This window comes from Paroedura picta, chromosome 6 (assembly GCF_049243985.1).
Source record: "Paroedura picta isolate Pp20150507F chromosome 6, Ppicta_v3.0, whole genome shotgun sequence".
Classification (NCBI taxonomy): Eukaryota; Metazoa; Chordata; class Lepidosauria; order Squamata; family Gekkonidae; genus Paroedura; species Paroedura picta.
In genome coordinates, this window is record NC_135374.1 from 939,514 (window position 1) to 960,462 (window position 20,949).

The 20,949-nt window shown below is 62.1% G+C and overlaps 2 protein-coding genes across 13 annotated transcripts in view; one reads left to right on the top strand and one right to left on the bottom strand.

Moving 5' to 3' along the window:
* The first annotated feature begins 139 nt into the window (after positions 1-139).
* Positions 140-16,036, top strand: LOC143839284 (sodium-dependent proline transporter-like). 12 transcript variants are annotated; one of them, XM_077341076.1, is made up of 16 exons: positions 144-387; positions 4,617-4,827; positions 6,015-6,146; positions 6,724-6,878; positions 7,152-7,204; positions 8,877-9,015; positions 9,213-9,347; positions 10,091-10,194; positions 10,323-10,447; positions 10,659-10,771; positions 10,894-11,046; positions 11,877-11,976; positions 12,221-12,339; positions 12,715-12,888; positions 13,445-13,625; positions 15,005-16,036. In XM_077341076.1, the coding sequence occupies exons 1-15, from the start codon at positions 214-216 to the stop codon at positions 13,595-13,597; spliced, it is 2,040 nt and encodes a 679-aa protein (XP_077197191.1). In that variant the 5' UTR covers positions 144-213; the 3' UTR covers positions 13,598-13,625; positions 15,005-16,036. The 12 variants fall into 12 exon arrangements, with proteins under 12 accessions (XP_077197196.1, XP_077197193.1, XP_077197191.1 ...); XM_077341077.1 differs by having other exon boundaries at positions 148-387; positions 10,912-11,046; positions 13,445-16,036; XM_077341080.1 differs by lacking the exon at positions 144-387 and adding an exon at positions 706-827 and having other exon boundaries at positions 9,193-9,347; positions 13,445-16,036.
* A 1,124-nt stretch (positions 16,037-17,160) lies between these two features.
* Positions 17,161-20,949, bottom strand: part of STIM1 (stromal interaction molecule 1) — an 84,717-nt gene continuing 80,928 nt past the window's right edge. Inside the window, 3 exon segments of the mRNA XM_077341075.1 lie at positions 17,161-18,814; positions 18,816-19,218; positions 20,599-20,665. Of these exon segments, the coding sequence (XP_077197190.1) occupies positions 18,647-18,814; positions 18,816-19,218; positions 20,599-20,665 (638 nt within the window). The 3' untranslated portion in view covers positions 17,161-18,646.

Consider the following 20,949-nt stretch of genomic DNA (forward strand, 5'->3'; position numbering starts at 1 on the left):
GGAGCGGCAGAATGAGCGGCCGGGAGTTCGCCCACCAGGGGGCCCGAAGGACTCCAGTTCCCAGCATGCCCTGCCGCCGAGCCACAGCCACGGGCTGCTGGGCCTTGTAGTCCGAGGGCGCCGGAGGGGCAGCAGGCGCGTCTGGAAGGGCAGAGGGCTGGGCAGGGCGGCAGCCAGTGCTGGGGAGCATCTTCCCGGGAGGGCAGTCCGGAGATGGGGGCACAACGACCCCTCCGCATCAGCCGCCCCCTCGGGAGTCGTTCCGGGAGATCTCCAGGCCAGCCCACCCGGGGGGTTGGCAAGCCGGGGGGAGAAGTCAGTGATGCGGGAGGGCGGCCCGGCTCGGCCGGGAAACTGAAGCGTCGCCTCCGGCACTTGGCTTGGATGGTAACTCCAGCTGAGGGAGACTCCAGCTTTGGGGGTCCAGCCTGGCCCAGAGGGGCTTCCGCCGCGCCCACCCTCCGCCTTTCCCCCCAGGGTCGCGATCGACGGTGTTCCCTTGCGAGCCCAGACCTCCTGCTCGCCCCTGGAGAGTGGCAAGCCCAGGTCCCGCAGCCTCCCTGCCGGGCTCGCCTCCAGAGCTGGACCACCGGCGTCCGGCATCTACCTGCCTGGCAGGGAATCTGCGCAGACGGCTCTCCGGGGCGGGCCCTCACCTGCCCCAGGTGAGCCGCTGGCCCCGCCCCTGCCTGCCCGGCCGCGCCCCGCCCCGCCCCGCCCTCCCCGGCTTCCTCCTTCGGCGGGCTCCGGCTCTGGTGCTCCCCTGCCCCATGAGGCTGGGCCCGGAGCGATGGCAGCGCCCGCAGGGGCCCCAGGAGCCGCCCCAGGTGAGTCGGGGGCGGAAGGGAGGAAGGACCCTGGCGCAGTCCAGCCCCTGCCAACGTCGGAGGCTGCCCTGCAATGGGCAAGAGCTGGGCGGCAGGTGGCAATACGGGGCCCACGAGCCGGGACTCCTCGGGTTGCCAGCCTCCAGGTGTGGCCCGGGGACCTCCTGGAATCTCAGCTGACCACTAGGGACACTCTGCAGGCCACTGGGTGAGGCGGGAGGCCAGCATCTCCCCTCCAAAGGGACCAGGCGGCCTGAAATGCTGGACAGCAGCTGCTGGTCTGAGTAGACAAAACCTTGACCAAGGGTCTGATTCCCTATAAGGCAGCCTCAGGTGTTCCCCTGGGCCTCCATCCTTTGGCCTTCCCTGAAACAGCCCCCGCAATGCTGAGCTTCTTGTTGACTCCATTTGTGCGTTGCCATTCTCCCAGTGCAGATCCAAGGCAGCTGACATCCTCCTCCTTCTCCATTTTCCCCCTGCAACACCAGCCCTGTGAGGTAGATCAGACTCAGAATGTATGCATGGCCCAAGGTCGACCGACAGCTTCCATAGCACAATGGCGATTCGAACCTGGGTCTCTAACCACTGTAGCCACAGGAGCGCCTTAAATTGGGGCAGGGGAGGAGCTTTCATGAGTCACCGCTCACTCACCAAACTCCTCCCCCGCCATGAATGTTGCTATTCCTGAAGGTGCTGCTGGACTCTTGTGCTTTTCACTTGCCCCAGCCACACTCAGCTTCAGCAGCAAAAGGCAATTGGGGTCCTGGAGCTCATGGTTATTCTTGCTGAAGCTGGTTTGATAGGCCGTGCATGGATCGATATAACCCCAGAAGCCACGGCGGGCAGGCTTCCCCCTGCTCCCAGGGAAAGCAGGCAAACTAGTCCTGTGCCCAGGTGCAAGGGGGACTCCAGGCCAGCCTCACGGAGCATGCCCAAGCGCCCCTCTCCACAGCGCCCCTCTCCCAGAGAAAATGGGCCCTTAGACTAGAATCATAGAATCCTAGAGTTGGAAGGGGCCATAGAGGCCATCTAGTCCAACCCCCTGCTCAACGCAGGATCAGCCCAAAGCATCCTAAAGCATCCAAGAAAAGTGTGTATCCAACCTTTGCTTGAAGACTGCCAGTGAGGGGGAGCTCACCACCTCCTTAGGCAGCCTATTCCACTGCTGAACTACTCGGACTGTGAATTTCCCCCCCCCCCCTGATATCTAGCCTGTATCGTTGTACTTGAAGTTTAAACCCATTACTGCGTGTCCTCTCCTCTGCAGCCAGCAGAAACAGCATCCTGCCCTCCTCCAAGTGACAACCTTTCAAATACTTAAAGAGGGCTATCAGACACGCAGCTGAGCAAACTGTGCAAACCATAAAAGCCGTTGCAGTCAGGCAGCTCTCCCAGACCCGCCCCCCACAGGCACGACAAGGCACAGGCGGACAAGGGACGCTGACCACCGGCAACAGGAAGCAATCCGGGCAGCCAGGCGGACCGACTCTGTCCCCCTGTGGCTCTCTCGGCTATTCCACGTGGCCCTTTCAGGGGGGAACCGGTGGGGCGGCCTGGAGGCTCTATTCCAAGGGGACTTTCCCTCGAGGACTTTCTTTCCTTGGGTGTGCTGGAGGCGGGGCGGTGGAGCAGAGCCGGGAAACAAAGTCCACGCGCTGCCTGGGGGAGCACCGGGTCTTCCAAATACAAAAATGCCAGAGGCAATCCGGGGAAGTGGCCGGCCGGTCCAGGCAGGGTCTGGCGGCTGGTGAGGAATCGCTTCCGCCAAGAAGAGCCGGCAGCAGCAGGGACGGGGCCTTCTGTTCCAAGCAAGCTGGTCCCTGGACTCCGTGAGGCTGCTCTGGGCCCCGGGGAGGACTTGCAGGGGATCCTGTCATGGCAGCCTCTTGGCCTCGGTGGGATGTGTGGCTCCCTCCCCCCCAAAGTGGCCCGTGTGGGCCTGCCACGGCTGATCTCTTAAAGCCTTTCTGCAGAAAGTCAGGCTGATCCCTTTAGCTTTAGTTTTCTGTGGCCGTTCTGTGCAAAAGCAGGAGGCCTGGAACACCTGTCCACTTGCCCAAATGGGAGGGGATCAATGAGGCCGAAGTCCCTTTTGGGGAGGCAAAACCAAAAGATGTGGGATTGGATTGCCAGGTCTGGACTGGGACATACCTGGGGATTGGGGATGGCAGGGTTTGGAGAGGGGAAGGGGTCTCGGGCCCCAGAGGGGAAGGGGTCTCGGGCCCTCCAGAGTGGCCATCTTCCCCACGTGGTCTGCGTCGCCTCATCTCTCAGTTGTAATAATGGGAGATGGCCAGCCAGCACCTGGAGGTTGGCACCCTGAAGGTGGGCCTTGGCCTTTTTCCATCAGTGGCAGTCAACCGTGGGCGGGGGGGGTAGATTTCTGTGCTGACAGTGGCTGATCCCGGGGGGGGCACGAGGGGGTGGCATTGCGCCCAGCTGAGCTCCCTGCAGATGGAGTTGGCAATTCCCCACTTCCTCTGTTAGGCTGAGGCAGGGCTGCCGAGGGGCTCTTCTGCTGGGCTCAAGTCCTGTTCCCAGGCCGGCCCGGCTCTTCTGGCCACCGGGTGAGCTGCTGGCAGCCCCCAGAAGGGCCCTCTCTCCGCCTGCCTCCTGTCCCTCTTCCTCACAGGCCTGTCCTTGATGTGGCTTTGCCAAGGAAACAGAACGGGGGGGGGCTGCCCCTTTGCCCCTCTTGTGGGCCTCTGCCGGAAAGGGGCTGCCGGAGCCGCTGGCTGAATCTGCTCTGGACGGTGCCCAGGCGGGCTCTCCCGCACGGCCTTTTTCGGCCTTTCTGCCCGGCCGGGCCGGCCTGCTGAGCCGGGCTGACGAGATTCTCGGGCTGACGCTGCCCCGGGCCAAAGAACCGTCTCCTTCCGCCTGGCTCTTTCCGCCTCTCTGCCGCTCCAGGGGACTCCACCCCCACTACGCCCATCAGCCAGGCCTCATGTGGGTGCAAAGCGGGGGGAGGGGCAAGGAACACCCCGCGGATCCCGACTCCTCCCGCCAACTCGTGGGAGGCAGCGCCAGCCTGACCTTCCCGTGGGTCTCCCCTCCTGCGTGGTGGGGCAGGCGGTGTGTGGCTACCCCGGGGGGATTTCTAGGCAAGGGAGGGGCAGTGGTGCTTGGCCATGCCTGCCCCCACATAGCTACCCGGGGGCCTCCCCTCCAAGTTCGGACCAGGCCCGCCCTGCTTAGCCTCTGGCATCCGGGGCGATCCAGCTCGCCTGAGGCCTCATCCATGAGGGCTCCGGAGGGGTGGCTGCAGCCGTCTGCCTGGAGCCAGAGTCCAGGGGCCCCGTTGGGACGAATGAAATGGGGGGGGGCAGGGCAGGAGGAGCTTTCATGAGACCTCTGAGAAGTGAGCAGGGACCCCCCCAAAAAAAAGCTCCTTCCCGGCCCTCAACACTGTCGTGCAGGTGCTTCTGCACTGTGGCTCTTTTCTGCTGCTACAAACCGACAAACACAACTGAGTATCTGGATCCGTCTCCCCGGAAGGCACCCCACTTGAGCCATTGCTCGGCTCCCCTGACCTGAGCCCTTAGAGCCGGGCCAGCCGCCCTCTCGGTCTCCCGGCTGCCCTGACTCAGAGGAGGCTGCATCGGGCGGCCCAGTGAGCATCTTGCCCAAGGCAGAACTTGAACCCTGAACTTTGCCTCTTTGGTGACTCTGTGCAAATGGAGCAAACAGGGTTCTGTCTTCAAAACCGCCAGTCCCGGTCCTGTTTGGGGTAGAAATGTTTGTTCTGTTTTGGATTCTGACCTGCCTTCCTCCCTTCTCTTGCTGCAGGTCGAGCTGAACGAGACGGTCCTGGAGGCGAGCCACCCCCCGCCCTCTGCCGGTCCAGCCCAGAGCCAGCCCGTCGCTCCACCACCAGGGCCCGACCGGCCCCGAGACACCTGGGGCGGCAAGTACGAGTTCCTCCTCTCCTGCCTGGGCTACTGCGTGGGGCTGGGCAACGTCTGGCGCTTCCCGTATCTCTGCTATCGCAATGGAGGGGGTAAGTGTCTGGAGGGGCAAGGCCCTTCGTGGCTTGGGAGTGGGGCACCCCAGAGGCCCTCTTCGCCCGCATGTCCCTGGCGGGGAGCCCAGATCACAGGGAGAAGCCCCTCCGGACGGCCCCCAGCCATGGAAGCTGGGGGAATTCCTGGGAATTTCCCAACTTAGGATTGGCCACCTGTTCTGCTTCAGTGGAAAGGAGGAAGAAGAGTAGATTTTTATACCCTGCTTTCCTCTGCCTTGTAAGGAGTCTCAAAGGGACTTACAGTTGCCATCCCTACCTCTTCCCACTGGGACTGAGAGAGCTCTGAGAGAACTGAGACTGGTCACCCAGCAGGCTTTGTGTGGAATCAAACCTGGCTCTCCAGATCAGAGGCCACTACTGCTGGCCACTCTAACACGCTGGCTGTGAAATAATAAGGCAAGCGGAGAATAGTCGGGGCCTCCCTTCTTGGTAGTGACACCCTTCTTTATGGAACGCCCTCCCACTTAGGAATTTGGTACCTGCTGTCCTGGGTTTTGGGTCTGCCCATTTTGGGGGGCCCAGTCCCCCCCCCCAACTCCCCCCCCTCTAGCCGGCTCATTAGACAACCTCAAGCTTCATTGGCCACAGAGCCCTTCCATGCGCTTTTGCCAGCCCTGGGACCACAGCTGCCCTCTGCTCTGGGGCGTCTCATAGAATCATAGGCCCATAGAGCTGGAAGGGGGAGCCCAGGGTCATCTAGTCTAACCTGCTGCGGAATGCAGGGGATTCACAACTCCATGTCCACCCACAGGGAGCCCAGTTCCATGGCCCGTCTGGCCTGGGGGAAATTCACCTCCCAACCCCAAAGTGGCGATGGGCATTTCCCTGGGCAGGCAAGGAAGCGCCACAAGAGCCCAGCAGGGACGCGATCCCTCCTGCCCAGCCACCCCCACTCCAGCGCAGGGACTGTCTGGACTCTCGCCTTGCGTTGCCTGCAGAGTGGCTTCCAGTCCGGATCTCTTCCCCTCTGAGGCGTTTGGCCCTTGGTCTCCCGATGCACAACTCCCTGGCAGTGCGGTGCTCTTGTCTGAAGTGGACCGAGAGCGGCAGCCGGTCAAAGCCCCGGCCCAGAGCGGGGGAGAAGCGTCCAGGCCCCGGGCCCTCCCTGGAGCTGGGCAGCCCCTGTGCCTGACGGCCCTGTCTCCCCCCCCTCCTCCCCCCAGGAGTGTTCCTCATCCCCTACGGCCTCATGCTGCTCTTCACGGGCCTGCCCCTCTTCCTGATGGAGCTCAGCCTCGGCCAGTATGGGGCGGCCGGACCCATCACCGTCTGGAAGTGCTGCCCCCTCCTGAAAGGTAGGTGCCCACGGCGCTTGGGGGTCTGGCCCCGGGATCGGGATCGAGCAGGTGCAGCACCATCTCAGGATCAGCCGACCCACAGAGAAGTGGTGCCGGGGGGGTCTGGCCCGCCAGCCAGTGTGTGCCATGGGGGGGGGCAGGCGGGCTTGGTTGGGGGGTCATTCCTTTGGGGTCAGATGGGAGCCCCCCTCAACCTGCGTCCCGAAGCAGCCCAGCAACGGAGCTTCATGCAAGTCATGACTTTCCTTGGGAGAGGGGCTGGGCCAGGAAAGCGTTGCCAACTCTGGGGTGGAATATTCCTGGAGATTTGGGGGGCGGAGCCTGGGGGAGGCTGGGAGGGGAGGTGGCCGTTTTCTCCAGGGAAACAGACAGGGTCATCTGGAGATCAAGTGTAGAAATGGGGGATCCCCAGCTGGCACCTGGAGGTTGGCATCGCAAGGTGGGTGAAGTCCCTCAGGGGGGATGGGCAGTGTGTGTGTGTGTGTGGGGGGGTGCTGCTCTTTTGCCTGCCCCTCCGGTCTCCCCGGGGGCAGCTTGCCTGGCCAGAGGCTGACGCCCTCCTCTCCCCGCGCAGGGATCGGGATCGGGATGCTGGTGGTCTCCTCGCTGGTCACCCTCTACTACAACGTCATCCTGGCCTGGACCTTCTACTACCTGGGCATGTCTCTGCAGAGCCCCCTGCCCTGGTCCTGCCAGGCCCCACCCAACGCCCCCCTCTGCCAGGCCCAGGTGCGGCCCCTCTGCTGGGCCCCTGCTTGGGGGGGGCATAATTCAGTCCCTGGGGAGGCAGATCGGTCCCGGCTAGGGTTGCCACCTCTGGGCTGGGAAACGCCTGGAGACCTGGGCTGGGGCTTGGGGCAGGGGGGACCCTCCACAACAGCCCTTTCCTCCGGGGGGGCCTGATCTACCTGTAGCCCCAGGAACAGCTGTGGCCTCCCCAGTCCCCTGTCCCCTGTCCCCTGTCCCCTCCCCCTAAGGGCAGAATGCTCCTGTGCATTTCAGAACGTGTCCCTGGGGAACGCCTCCAGGAGCAGCGCCAGCGAGGCCTTCTGGAAGTGAGTCCCCACAGCCCAGATGAGTGTGCGTGTGCGTGTGTGTGTGTGTGTGTGTCGGGGGGGGAGGATCTGCGGTGTTGGGGCTGGAGGCGGCCCACAGGCTGCTTGACCCGGGGCCACATTCAGGGGAGTGGCCAGGGCACAGGATGCTTTCCGCAGGCTCAGCGGGTGCCTTGTTCTGTCCATCGGAGCAGGTGCCGAAGCATCTCTGGGTCCAGCCTTGCCTGGGAGGGGCCCACGTGGCCTGGGGCTTTCCTGCTGACCCTCCCGGGGTTTCTTTTGCTCCTGCTCGCTCTCCCACTGGGGCACAGCGCCTCCCCACGGCTCTCCAGGCAGTGGTCTCCCCCTCCCCTCCTGCCTGGCCCTTTTAGCTGGAGAGGCTGCCGGGGACTGAACCGGGGACCTCCTGCAGGCCAAGCACAGGCTCTGCCCCTGAGCCCCAGGCCCACGCTCTATTTGACCCTGTTTCGAAACAGGGCCTGGAATTCGGCTGCTTTCTGGCTGTTTTTCAGCTGGCTTATCTAGCCCATTGGGGTTTCCACCTTCCTGCTTAAGTGCAGCTGCAGATTTGGACCCCCGGCCAGGCCAGGAGGGTGCGACTTGAACCGCCACACCTGGGAATCTTTTCTAAAATGCCGCCTGACCCCATGAGCTCCCTCCCTCCCTCCCTCCTTCTGAGGCCTGGGCCCACGTGGCTCCCCCTCGTGGCCAGAGGGAGGCACTGCCCAGGGTTTCCGATCGGCCCCATCGACTGTCCGGCCCGTGTCCACCACACAGGGGGGAGGAGCCTCAGAGGTTTCGGGATGCCTGGATGGTCCCATCTCGCGGGGTGCCGACCAAGCACCATCCAGGGGTGGGAAGGCTGCTTGGAGAGCCAGGGTGGTGGAGTGGCTGAGAGAGGCAGCCTCTAAGATGGAGAACTGGGTCTGAGTCTCCACTCCCCCACATGCCCCCCGTTGGGTGACCTTGGGCTCGTCACAGTTCTCTCCGAGCTCAGAGTCCAGTTCTGGGCTCCGCAGTTCCAAAAGGATATTGACGAGTTGGAGTAAGCCCAGAGAAGGCGACCCGGATGGGTGAGGGAGGGGTTGGGATCGAGGCCTTACGGGGAGAGATGGAAAGAGCTGGGTCTGTGTAGCTTGGAGAAGAGGAGGGCAAGGAGAGGCCAGGAGGGCTGCATCGAGGGAGGCATGCTGAAGAGGGCAGATGAAAAACCTTTCTTGGTCTTGCATTGAAGAGGGGCCGTCTTGTTGCCCGCAGCTTGTCTCTAAGGAAGAGGGGCAAAAGATTCAAATTACAGGAAAGGAGGTTCCTCTTCAATATTAGCAGGCATTTTCTGATGGAAAATAGAATCTGTCACTATTTCTGACGGGGAGGGCTGTTCATAGGTGGAAGAGGCTGCCTTGGAGAAAGAAAACTTATTTCTTGGAAGTTTTCGGAGGAGGCTGTGATTTTTAAGTCCTTGGGAAAGCTGATAGCCCGGCTGGCCCTTGGTGCTCCTTTCCAGCTCTGTGTGATTCCGGTTCTCTCTCAGCCCGCCCCCTGCCCCCCCCCCCAGGCTTTCCATTGTCCGAGGTGGCTGCTGCACCAGGCATGGCGGGGGAAGTGGGCCGGGGGTGTGTGTGCTGCCCTTCTGGCTACCAGCCTCTCCCGCCCTTCCCTCTGTGTTTCCCAGCGAGCAGGTGCTGGGAGTGGTGCGCAGCTCCGGCCTGGGGGACCCCGGCGCAGTGAGGTGGCCCCTGGCCCTGTGCCTGCTGCTGGCCTGGCTGGTAGTCTTCCTGTGCACCCTGCGAGGGATCCGCAGCTCGGGCAAGGTGGGTGCCTTGGGCGTCACGCGGCCGGTCGGGCAGGGGCGCTTCTGCTCAGGCGGCGGCTGTGGTGGGGCCCCTTTGGGGGGGAGGGAGGGAGGGAGCCCCTTGGGCTTCCCTCCCGTGGGCTTGTTCCTTGGGTGTCCTGCAACTGCGGTTGGCCCCCCGGGACCCTTGTTCCAGGGGTCGTCTCTCCCTGCCAGGTGGTGTACTTCACAGCCACCTTCCCCTACCTGGTCATCGTGGTCCTCATCATCCGGGGCGCGACCTTGGAGGGCTCCATCGACGGGGTCCGCTTCTACCTCTCTGCGGACTGGAGCCGGCTGCACAGCGCTCAGGTACGCCGGGGCCCCGAGAGGGCTGCGGGGGCACAAGCCGGCCCAAGGGGCCTCCCAAGGAGGCGCTTTCCGTGGGTCAAGCGGGGAGGGAGGGACGGGGGCAATCTCCTCCTCTTGGCAGCCTTAAGGGCCCTCCTCTGCACTCAAAGGCCCTTGCTCCTTTGGGCTTCTGACAAACTCTTATTCTGGCTGGAGACGTTTGGCTGCAAAGGGAGTTGACAGAGGAACTCCCGGTCACGTCCTCCCCAAGAAATGTGATCCGAGTGGCCGAGGCTGGCCTGCAGGGGCCGTGGGAAACGCCTAGCCTGGCCTGTGAGTGCAGCCTGTGCCAGGGCAGACCCCACAAGGACACAGGAAGCTGCCTTGTGCTGCATCAGACCCCCGGCATTGCCCGCTCAGACTGGCAGCCGCTCCGCAGGGCCTGATCACCTACTGCCGAGTGCGTCCCTCTGTAGCTGGAGCTGCCTGGGATTCGGCCTGGGACCTCCTGCAGGCCCAGCAGGGGCTCTTCCCCTGAGCCATGCCCCCCCCTCCGAATGCTTACGAATGAAGGACCAGACTCCTCGAGGGAAAGTCTTCTGCCTAGACCCAGCAAGGCAGACCCCTAGACCCCTCCCCTCCGGCCGACTGACTGGAGCTACTTCCGGGGGCTGAGCCCGGGGCCTCCCTGCAGGCCAGCAGGGGCTCTTCCCCACAGCAGCCCGGGCCCCTCAGCCTCCCAGGGAGCTCTCGCCCTGCTGCAGGTCTGGAGCGATGCGGCCTCCCAGATCTTCTACTCTTTGGGCATCGGCTTTGGGGGCCTCCTCTCCATGGCTTCCTACAACAAGTTTGACAACAACGTGATCAGGTGTGAGGGCCGGTGGTTGGGATCCCTGCGGGGCGGCCAGTCCGGGGAGGGCCCTCGAGGGCTGCCTGCCCCCCCCCAGCCCCCTCCTCCTCCCCTGGCGTCTCACGGTGCCCGCCTCTCTCCTGCAGGGACACCCTGGTGATCGCCCTGGGGAACTGCGGCACCAGCTTCTTTGCCGGCTTTGCCATCTTCTCCATCCTGGGCCACATGGCCTGGCGGAAGAAGGTGCCCGTGGGGGAAGTGGCCGAGACAGGTGAGGGGCCTTCGGAGCGGCTCTCCGGGAAGATCCTGGTGGCCTTCTCAGGGACGTGGCCGCTTTCCCCCTGAGCCGAGGCTGACGGCTCTCTCTGAGCTGGGTGGTCCTTGCGTCTCCTGGCCATGGGGGGCTGCAAGGACTCAGAGGCCCCCTGCTGTTTCCGCTCCTCCAGCTGCTTCCCCTGCAGCCCTCGCTCCTTCCTCCGCAGGTCCTGGGCTGGCGTTTGTCGCCTACCCAGAAGCCCTTGCTCTGCTGCCCGGCTCAGCCTTCTGGTCCGTGCTCTTCTTCCTGATGCTCTTCACCCTGGGAATCGACACGCTGGTCAGTAGGGCAGCCAATGCCCACCCCTGCCCACAGCCCCCTTGGGAGACCAACACCCCCCCCCCCGGGTCCGGCCGTGGGGCAGGCTTGGGAAGGCCCACCCGCTTTCCTCCCTCTAACAGACCCTGTTTGCCCGACAGTTTGGCAACATGGAGGGCATCGTGACGGCCGTGATGGACGAGTTCCCCTCCCTGCGGGACTTCAGGCGGAAGGCCCTCTTCCTGGGGGGGCTGTGCCTTGCCTTCTACTGCCTGGGCCTCCTGCTGGTGACCGAGGTCAGGACTGGGGAGGACACCCTCGGGGGGGGGGGCTGGGGGGGCTGGGGAGCCCCTGGGGTTCCTGCTCCTCCTGGGGAAAGGGGCTGCTCTGGAGGGGGGCTCCTCCGCTGAGGTCCCGCCCCGCCCCAAATCCCGCCCACTCCCGGCTCCACCCCCAAAGTCTCCTGGTCTTTGTCAGCTGGTGCCCCTCCCCAGGGCTTTCTTTCCCATCAGCCCCACCCCTAGGTGGGGCAGAGGGGGGGTTCAAAGCAGCTGCAGTGAGCACCCGGGCGGGGCTGCAGTGCCTGGAAGGGCCCTCTAAGGCCACGAGAGCCACTTTCCGGCCTGGCCACGCGACGTGGCAGCTGAACGTTCTGCCAGAAGAGCAAAGGGGGCGTTGAGCCACGAGAGTCAAGCTGGCAGAGCGCCCATCGGAGGCCGGGCCAGGGGAGCCCTCGGGTGCCCCTCCGTTGCTTTGCGATGCCTTCCTGGGACATGCTGGTCTCTGCGATGGTTCCGTTGCTGCTGAAGAGATTTGGGACCCCCCCCCCCCTCTTTGCCCAGGAGGCAAATTCACCCAGGAGGGCAGCTGATGGCCTTACTGAGTTATTTGGGGGGATTTCTATGCCTCCTCTCCAGGAACCTCAGGGTGCCTGATATTCAAGTCCAGGCCTAGACAAAGGTGTGGGAGAGTCCAGGTGCCTTGGGCTGGAGGGGTGGGCTCAGGTGCCTCCCCATGCTGGAGGTCATTGGGCCAGGCCCTGGGGGGGCGATTGGCCACAGGAGTGGCCTGCTGCGCCCAGCCCCTTCCTCACAGTGGCTGTGCTTTCCATCCTTCTCTTGCCCAGGGGGGCATCTACTGGTTCACCCTCCTGGACGCCTACAGCACCAGCTTCGGCCTCATCGTCATCGTCCTCTTCATGTGCCTCGGCATGGCCTTCTTCTACGGTGAGTCCCTCGCAGGGACGCCCTTTCCTGGCCCTTCTCTGGCCTCAGATCCCACCTTCCTTGCCAAGGATCTCGTCTGGATTGCCTGCCGGCGGTTCGTCTCGTCCACCCTCCTGGCTGCCAGATCCCTGCGGAGGCACCAGACGGATCTTCCTCCTGCCCGACAGAGGCTCTGCCATGGAGCCGCCATGAAATGTGGGTCTCTCAGTCTCCCCACTGAGTGGCCTTTCTCCTTGTTCCTCAGGAGTGAACCAGTTCTGCCAAGACATCGTGGACATGATCCGCCTGTGCCCGCCCTGGTGCAGCAGGCTGCTCCTCTGCTTCAAGGCCTGCTGGGTGGTCGTCACGCCAGGGCTGCTGCTGGTGAGGCCTCCTCTCCCCCCCCCCCCGACACACACACCCCTTTTGGCTTGGGGGTTGTTGCCACCTCCCCCTCCCCGCTGTTTCCTGCTCCTGCCCCGAGGGTGTGCGGGACCCCGAGGGTGTGTGGGTTCAGACTGAGGGTGGGGAGATGCCGATGGGGACTTGGAAGAGCCTTCTGAAGAATAAGGGTAATTCGGGGGGGGGGGTATCGGGGGGCGAGGGATGTTGTGGGTTCCCCCTCCGTGGAGACCTTTCATAGGAGGAGAGACGGTTCTTTCTCAGGGACGCTGCAGGCCATCCTGTGTGGGGCACAGGGTCAAACTGGGGGTTATAATGAACGGCCCAACTAAAGCGTCAATTGCTCCCCCCTCCCAGTTCACCCTCTTCTACATCTTCCTGGATCTCTCGAGCACCAGGCTGCACTATGGCCCCTACCAGTATCCGCGCTGGGGGGAGGCCCTGGGGGTCTGCCTGGGAGTCGTGACCTGCGTCCAGATCCCGCTGTGGGCCGGGGTCGCGCTCTGCAAGGAGTCCGGGACGCTGGCAGATGTGAGTGGAGAGGGCTGTAGGGTCGGGGGGGGGGACTGCAGAGGGGAACCCAGGGGGACTGCAGGTGGGTAGGGGAACCCAAGCCCCCATCCAAGGAGACCCCTCCCCTTCAATAGCTTTGCATCCATGTTTGATCTGGGAGTCTGACTGGATCAACCCGATGAGGGTCCCCCCAGTCCAGCCTCCCGGTTCATCTGGAGGTCCAACAACAGGGCAGGGAGTCCTTCCCCGGATAAATCAAAAGTTTCTTAGCTTGGTGTAGTGCTTAGGAACGCCGACTTGTAATATGGTGATCCAGGTTTGATTCCCCCTCCTCCCCATGCAGCCACCTGGTGACCTTGGTCTCACCACGGCACTGATAAAACTGTTCTGACCGAGCAGGAATATCAGGGCTCTCTCAGTCTCACCTCCCTCACAAGGTGTCTGTTGTGGGGAGAGGAAAGGGAAGGCGAATGAAAGCCACTTTGAGCCTCCTTCGGGGAGAGAAAAGCGGCATCTAAGAATCTTTCTTGTTCACTTCAAAAACCAGCTCTTCTCCTCTCTGGTCTTTTCTCAGAGGTTCAGGAAAGCCATCCACCCGCTGAATTCCTGGCGGGCCACAAACGGACGTGACCTGTCCCACCACGTCATCGATGTTCCTTATACCGTGAACCTGACGGACCATGACTCCTTAGGGGCCTGGCAGCTTCAGGGCAGCAGTGAGGCGTGACCGGAAAGGGAAGAGGCTTCCCAGCCAGGTGGGGTGGCCTGCAGGTGGGCCGAGGCCCCTGTGTGAGGCAGGATGTTGGACTAGGTGGTCCCTCCTGGGTCTGATTCAACAGCACCTCTGTTGAAAGGCTTGGCCTCTATGGACCCTACAGAGGAGCCTGTTGGCCACTGGGTGGGCTGTGGGCTTGAAAGATGGACGGTCCCTGGTCTGGTCCAGCAGGGCTCTTGTGTTCGGACGCAGGGCTCATCCTGCTCTTGGTCCTCCAGTGGAATGTTTGTCATTGTTAGGAATCCCTCTTATTTCTGCCAGCCTCCCCCCAAATCCAACTCGGTGCCTTGTTTTTAGAAACAAAACCAGTACTGCCAGTGGGGAGGGTGCTGGGCTATCATTGGGGGGGGGGGTAGCCACTTCTCGGGGGGGGCAGGTTCTCATCTCCACTGGCCCAGCTGCCTTCCACATCCTGCATCCGACTGGGGGGTCCGCTCCGGGGGACGGACGGGACAGGCGAACTCTATTCTCCGCCCAAGCAGTTTCGTTTTCTTCCTCAGGAAAGTGTTAAGTTCTCAAACTGCCTTGGGGATCTTTCTGGCACTGATAAAGGTTGTGTTCTGCCCCTTTTCATGCTCAGTGCCAAAGTGTGGGTGTGCCCCCTTCCCTTCCCCAGTTTGCTGGTTTCAATCTTGCTTGGACCCCCCTCCCCCCCTTGGGCTGGAGTCAGCAGCCAGTCCCTGCAGGGAGGGAGGGAGGGAGGGAGGGAAGGGCCCGGGGCGCTCAGCCTGCGGTCCAGGAGGAGGCGGCTCCAGTTGTCCGGAGCGCTTCTGTCCCTCGGCCCCACCCTCCAGGCCGCAGCCACACAGGCCAATCAGTAAGAATTCAATGCGCATCGGATTCGGCCTGAATTGATTTGGGCGAAATACAAATCGTGCAAATTGCCATTTGCTGATTTGAATTCAGCCAAAATGATTTATTTATTATTATTATTAATATTTATAAACTTTCTATACCTCCATCCCATGATGACTTGATCTGAATCCAAATGTGGCCAAATCCGAATCGCCTGAGTCAATGTGCTGCCACGACAGTCTGTGGTGCCACTGAAGTCTGTGGGAACTTCCCCCTTTCCGTCTATTCCGTGGTCTGGGGGGGGGGGGCTGAGGCAGAGGCACCCAATTGGCCACGTAGCTGCAAAAGCCTCAGAAGAACCCCCCGGGTTTCAAAACGATTGGACCATCCAAGCTCCCTTGCCCCCGTCCGGCCTCCAGTTTCCCATGGTGGGCATTCCGCACCGGGACCCATGTAGCAAATTATTTGCTGAACGAAAAATCGCCATCTTAAATAGTGGAATTCGTCGTTATGCATACCTGCCTTTGTAGTGGAATCCAGTTGCGTTTCTATCGTTTCCCACAGGGTTCCGGTCTCGGCAAAAATCGCTAGCCAGGAAGCGCTATTGCTGAGCTGTGTCCCGCCCCTGGCCATCAACCAGCCAATGGGCGGCCGTTATCATGCTCCCAAACAGCCCCTTTCCCTTTAAGGAAGGTTTAAAAAAAAAACAAAAAACACCAGTTGCAACGAATATGCGTTGATTCATTGCAACAGCTAGCAGGTGGTGTTTGAGCTGCCATTTCATCGTTGCCACGCTCCCCCCCCCGAGTGAAAAAAAAATCCCCCCCCCTCACGGGCGCAATTTTCGGCTGAAAACAGTGTGAAAAATAAAGTGAAAATAAACCAGCAAACGGGCCTCTGCGATGCTTGTGCTTGGTGACTTTAAACAGAGGGGCTGCAGCCAGGGAAGCCTCGCTGGGTAAACGAAGGCTTGCCGGTGCGTTGATCTCCGCTCGCTCGGAGAATAAAAAATGGCGATCGCTTCACCGGAAGATCAGAGGAGAGAGCCAGGGGGAGGGACTTTGCAGAAGCCGCAACAATGGTAACGCACAGAACTTTCCCGCTAGTGTTGCAGACTGGTTGCAGGAGTGTAGCGCTTTCCGGCGGGTGAATCTACTTTTTGGGATTTCCCTGAAAGCGCTACAATGAAGCGCTTTTTGCGGATCGGTTTCAGGAGTGTTGCAGATTGTCAACGATGTTGTGCATAACGGCAAAACTGTAGCGATTTCAATTAGTAACCATTGTGCTGTTTTGGACCAATGCGGAACGGCCCTTACTTCTCATCTCCCCCCTCCCCCTCGGAAACGAAGGAGGTCAGCCACTCAGGGAAGGCTGATTTGGAACGCTTACAGTGCAGGGAAGGGCAGTGTGGCTTCGATATGTGATTTGGGCCCTTTCGGCCTATCTGGACCGGATCGCCCCATCTACAACCAGAAAATCAGAAGAAGATGGAGGCTGGGAAGGATGTGTTGCTGGCAAAATTGGGTGAATTCATGCCGTAGGATTCCCCATTACTACATGCAGTTATGAAAGTTGGCGTGAAGAAAGCCAAAACGGGAGAAAATTGAATAATTTGAAATGTTGTTTTGGAGGAGAGTTTGAAAGGTCCCGTGGACTGCCAAGAGTCAATGACAAGGCTTTTTGGGAGGACACCTGATCCTAACGACACTTAACATACGGATGGCTACAGGGGGCCTCTTGTGTTTAATTTAATTTTAAATTAATTTTACGCTTCCCTCCTGGGGGCTGTGCTCCTGAAAAGCCAGTGCTGGGGACTCCTTCCTGTGTGTGGTGTTATACTGAAGGTTTTGCATGTATGTTCTGTACACTGAAAATGCCTGGGGTATTTGTCTGGAATAGGCTGCCTAAGGAGGTGGGGAGCTCCCCCTCACTGGCAGTCTTCAAGCAAAGGTTGGATACACACTTTTCTTGGAAGGGAGCTCTTTCACCTGCTGACTGACTTCACCTGACTTAGAAGAGATGGACCATGCGGCTGCCAGGTGAGCCGACCATGCCTTGAGAACCGGAATGCCCTTAAGCAAGGGCATCTACCCTGAATTTAACATCAGAGGGACAGGATTTCTCCCAATTCCTTTGGACACTTTTGCTTGACTCTTGTGCTGTGCTAAATATATGCTTATGAAACCTTTTAATAAATCCTTTATAAATTTGAATCTGCCGGTGGCTCTCTGACCACATCAAGCCCTCCGTCTCAGAAATGCTGAATGCAAGGGGAAGACCCAGAGTCAAGGGGGGGCGTTTGGCAAGCAGCTACTCCCAGCCCCCTGAACAAGGCCGGAAGATCACAAATACCTGCCCACCAATTTCATGCCCAGATGATGCCTCCCAAGAAAATCAGAATTCCTGGCCAGTCTGGCCTGGAGGAAATTCACCTCCTGGCCCTCAAGTAATTGAAAGGATATCCTATAGAACTGGGGTTCCCAAAGTGGGTGGTAAATCCCGCAAAGGCAGAGGAAAGTTCCAGGGAGCAGTGAGGAATTCTGGGAAGTCGGGATTTGAGGGCCGGAGGGGAGGCAGCAATCTGACGCTTCCTGCTGCAGCTGTGGTTTTTAGCGGGGCACGTTCCACGGTGGCTTGCCTTTGCCTGCCTCTGGACCCACAGGCCGCAGCCCCCCCTCCCGCCCCACATGGGTGGGCAAAAGAAACCTCCGGGCCAGCCATTAAAATCGCCTACATGCTTTATTGGATTTAAAACCGTTTTACGAAATGGCCATAGAATAAAATCAGACTTGGCGGATGCGCAGTGGAGTGGGAGGGGCTCCCCACGCCAAGAGAGGCCTGGCCCTGCCCAGGACGGAAGCTGGTAGCATTGGGGGGGGGGCTCTCCCAGAGGAGGCGCCACCTGCTGGACTTGGCCATGCCTCCTCCCCTTGAAGGGGGTGGTGCAGCACCCCCTCCCCCAGCTCCTGAGGAAAGGCTCTTTTGTGTGTGTGTGGGGGGGGGGGCCTCTCTGAGCATCCTCTCAAGGGCTGGGTTCTGGGAGGGGCACAAGCTGGCAGGGAGCGGAGCCATCCTGGGGGCTGGAGGGGAGACTGGCAGGCAGGCAGGCAGGCAGGCAGGCAGGCAGGCACTTGGTTGCGGAAGGGCGGGGGCAGCAGGGGTGCAAGGGGCCTAGCAGGCCCTCGGGTGTCCCCAGGCGGGTCAGTGAAGATGCGCTCTAGGCCTGGCCCCATATTGCCCCCTTGTTGGGAAGGGGGGAGATCCATGTGTGTTCCGGAGCTTTCTTGCTTACAGCCCCACCCCTGCCCCTCCAGAGCTCTGAGTGCAGAGAAGAAAACAACACTCCCCATCTTCCCCTCAAGCCCACCCCACGTGGACCCCGGGCCCCCCACTTAAGCGGCCCAAACCTTGCAGCAGCAGAAGCCCCGGCGGTTCCTCTCACTGGCCGGGCGGGGGGGGGGGCAGCAGGAGAGCTGCCCTCAGTGACCTCAGGAGCACCTGCTCTGGCGCCTGCAGGGCCTGCCCCCGACACCCCCCTCAGCCCAGCAGGGAGCCCTCCGCAGAAGCAGCCCAGCTAAGGCACGGAGGCTGGAAGCAGGGAGGAGCTCTGCTCCGGGGGGGGGGGGTGGCAAGAAGCCTGTCGAATGGACTGGGGGGGGAGACCCCTCTGCCTGCAGAGCGGGACCCCTGTCTTTGTTCCTGAACGAGTGGGCTGCTGAGCAGGCCACGGACCCGAGCGTGATGCCCCACTACCTGGGCCGGCTGTGCCAGCTTCGGCCTCACTCAAGGGGGGGGGGGCTGCAGTTCTTTGGTGGGGGGCCAGGAAGAGTTCAGACATGCTGGGAAGAGCGTGGCGGGGAGGGGAGGGGGGGTCCCACCTCTCCTGGTTTGCTGGGCAGAGGAAAAGCAGCCAACAGAGCAGGGGACGGGATGCATCAGCTGTAGCCATGCGTGGGGTGGGGGTGGGGGGGCTGAAGCTCAAGCAGGGGCCAGGCTGAGATCATCAAACGAAAGACATTTTATTGGCTCCTCCCCCCCACAGCCGTGACGGGAAACAGGGTCCCCTGGGAGGGAGGCGGGGGGGGGCGATGCGTGCCCCTACCCGTGTGGCACCCTGGGAGGGGGGAGGGGGCTCCCCTCCCCCGGCTCCGTCCCCGTGCTCAGGGCCCTTGTCCCAGAGGGGTCTCCCCTCCTGCCTGCCCCCAGCTACTTCTTTGGCTTCTTGAAGATCTTGAGGGGAAACTTCTTCTTCCCCGGGCCGGAGTCGGTCTCCTCGCCCGTGGAGCCGCTGTCTTCCTCCCCGGCGGCCTTCTTGGAGGCCAGCTGGGGGATGCGGGTGCTGCTCTTGGCCACGCTGTTCGGCCGGGAGTCGGAGGACCGGGGAGGGGGTGTCGGGCTCCGTGGAGCTGGGGCTGTGGGACCGGGAGGAGTCGGAGGGGCTGGGCCGGACCCCTGCCCCGCTGGCGGCCGAGTGGCTGAGCTCCCCGAGGCTGGACGACTTCTCCAGGCCGTGGTTCAGCATCATCGCCTTCTTCATCACTATGGGGCTCTCAGGCAGCTGCTCCTGCAGGGGGGAGGCCGAGGCCGAGGAGGCCTCGGGGCTCCGGTGGTGGCCGCCGTTGGGCGCGGTGCCGAGGGCCGGGTAGCCAGACGACTCCTCCAAGGCCTTCTGCAGCACGGTCGGCCGGTTGGGGAGCAGCTTGGGAGCAGAGCTGGAGACGCGCTGATAGTCGCTCATGTGAGGGAGGGAGGAGTCGGAGTCGGAGTGGGACAGGTCTCTGCAGAGCGTGCGAGAGAAGAGGAAAGTCACGGGGACAGACAAGGAGCCCTGGTGGATCAGGCCAATGTCCCTTCCAGTCACATAGTGGCCCAAACTCAGGGACCCTCAGGAGGTCCCCCAGGAGGGCCAGAACTCCAGGAGCTGCCCCACTGTGGCCCCCCAAGCACCCAGGAGACAGAGCATCCCTGCCCCAGACAGAAGGACATAAGAGGAGCCCTGTTGGGTCAGGCCAGAGGCCCATCCAGTCCAGCACTCTGGGTCACTCAGGGGCCAAACCCAGGGGCCATCAGGAGGTCCACCAGCAGGGCCAGAACTCCAGGAGCTGCCCCACTCTTGCTCCCCCACTCCAAGGAGACAGAGCATCCCTGCCCCAGACGAAGTGCTCCACCTAGATGCACTGAGTTCCTGCGTTAGGCAGGGGGTTGGACTAGATGACTCTGGAGGACCCTTCCTATTCTATGATTCTGTGATGCTAGAGTTTGTGGCTAAGACCTCTGCTCCAGATGTTTATCCTGTGAGAAGGTAGCACTAAGATTGCGTGCAAACACACACACGCACACGCACAAACAGATGCACTCATGCGCCGTGCTCAACCACCTGGATGAACATGCTTTGGACTCTCTCAGCTTCTGCCTGCCTGCAATCCCCGATAGATAGAGCCTCAGCTGAAGAGGAGGTCTGTATCGGGGGGGGGGGGGGGCTCTGGAGCCTGGGCCAAAGAGCCGCTTGTACTCTCTCACGGGGCCCCCCAAACACCCCCAGCTGTGCCACAGGCCTCCGTGTCTCCGGCAAGGCTGAGCGAGGGGTTGGGAGCCCGTTCGTAGGGAAGACGCCCTGCAGCATGGCGGGCAACGACTGAGGCTAGGAAGGCCTCCCCGCAAGGGAGGACACGCCAAAGGGAGCCGTCTGCACACGCGGGACGTTCGCACTGCCCCTCCAGCCCCCAGGAATCCCGCCGCCAAGGAGAAGGGCCGTCTGGGTTAGGGTCACGGGGGTTGGGGGGGCACAGGCACGGCACAGCACGGCTGGTTAGGGGGACCGAGCGCCAAACCCCATGCCACGGTACCCGAGGCTGTCTGTGCGGCAGCGCGTCCCAGAGGTGACGTCGGGAGGGGGCAGGTTGGGCAGCGCGTCCATCTGGAGGATGTACGAGGAGGTCGTGTGGTGGTAGTAGATGGGGAGGCCGTGGCAGGCGGAAGGCGGGTGGGAGGAGGAGGAGGAGGCGGAGGAGGAGGAGGAGGCAGCGCCCGGAGCCTCGGGGCCGTAGCCCTGGCTGCCGCTCAGGCTGGGCATCCGACGCAGAGAGACCCTGCCCGGCAGGTAGTGGCCCAGCGGCCCCGACTCAGCCTGGCTGGGCAGCTGCTGGCTCTCTACCAACCTCTGAGATCCCAAGGCGTGCGGGGGGTCCACGTGGCGCTGGCGGAGGCTGCTCGGCAGGACGGGCGCTGGAACGAGAGAGGGAGGCGGGGGTGAGGATTGGGGGGCCGGGCCGGGCCGGGCTGGGTGGAGGCAAGCGGAGGCCGCAGAAGCTGGCGATGGGCTCAGAGGTCGCAGGGGGGCCACAGTCAGGCCTCCTGCTGGCAGAAGCTGTGTGCCAATCCGCCCCTCCCCCGGAGGGACCCACACCACCTTCTCTGGCTGAGAGGCCTTCCCTGCAGCTTCTGGCCCTGTCCTCAGAGGAAGAGAGGGAAAGGTGCCCCCCAATTTCTTCCCCGGATCCTTTCGAGTA

Excerpts from the sequence above, each read along its gene's own strand:
- LOC143839284 (XM_077341076.1), top strand. The coding sequence starts at position 214 with ATGGGGGCACAACGACCCCTCCGCATCAGCCGCCCCCTCGGGAGTCGT. Across the intron at positions 7,205-8,876 it reads GCCAGCGAGGCCTTCTGGAA|CGAGCAGGTGCTGGGAGTGG; the intron begins GTGAGTCCCCAC and ends TGTGTTTCCCAG. Across the intron at positions 9,348-10,090 it reads GCCGGCTGCACAGCGCTCAG|GTCTGGAGCGATGCGGCCTC; the intron begins GTACGCCGGGGC and ends GCCCTGCTGCAG.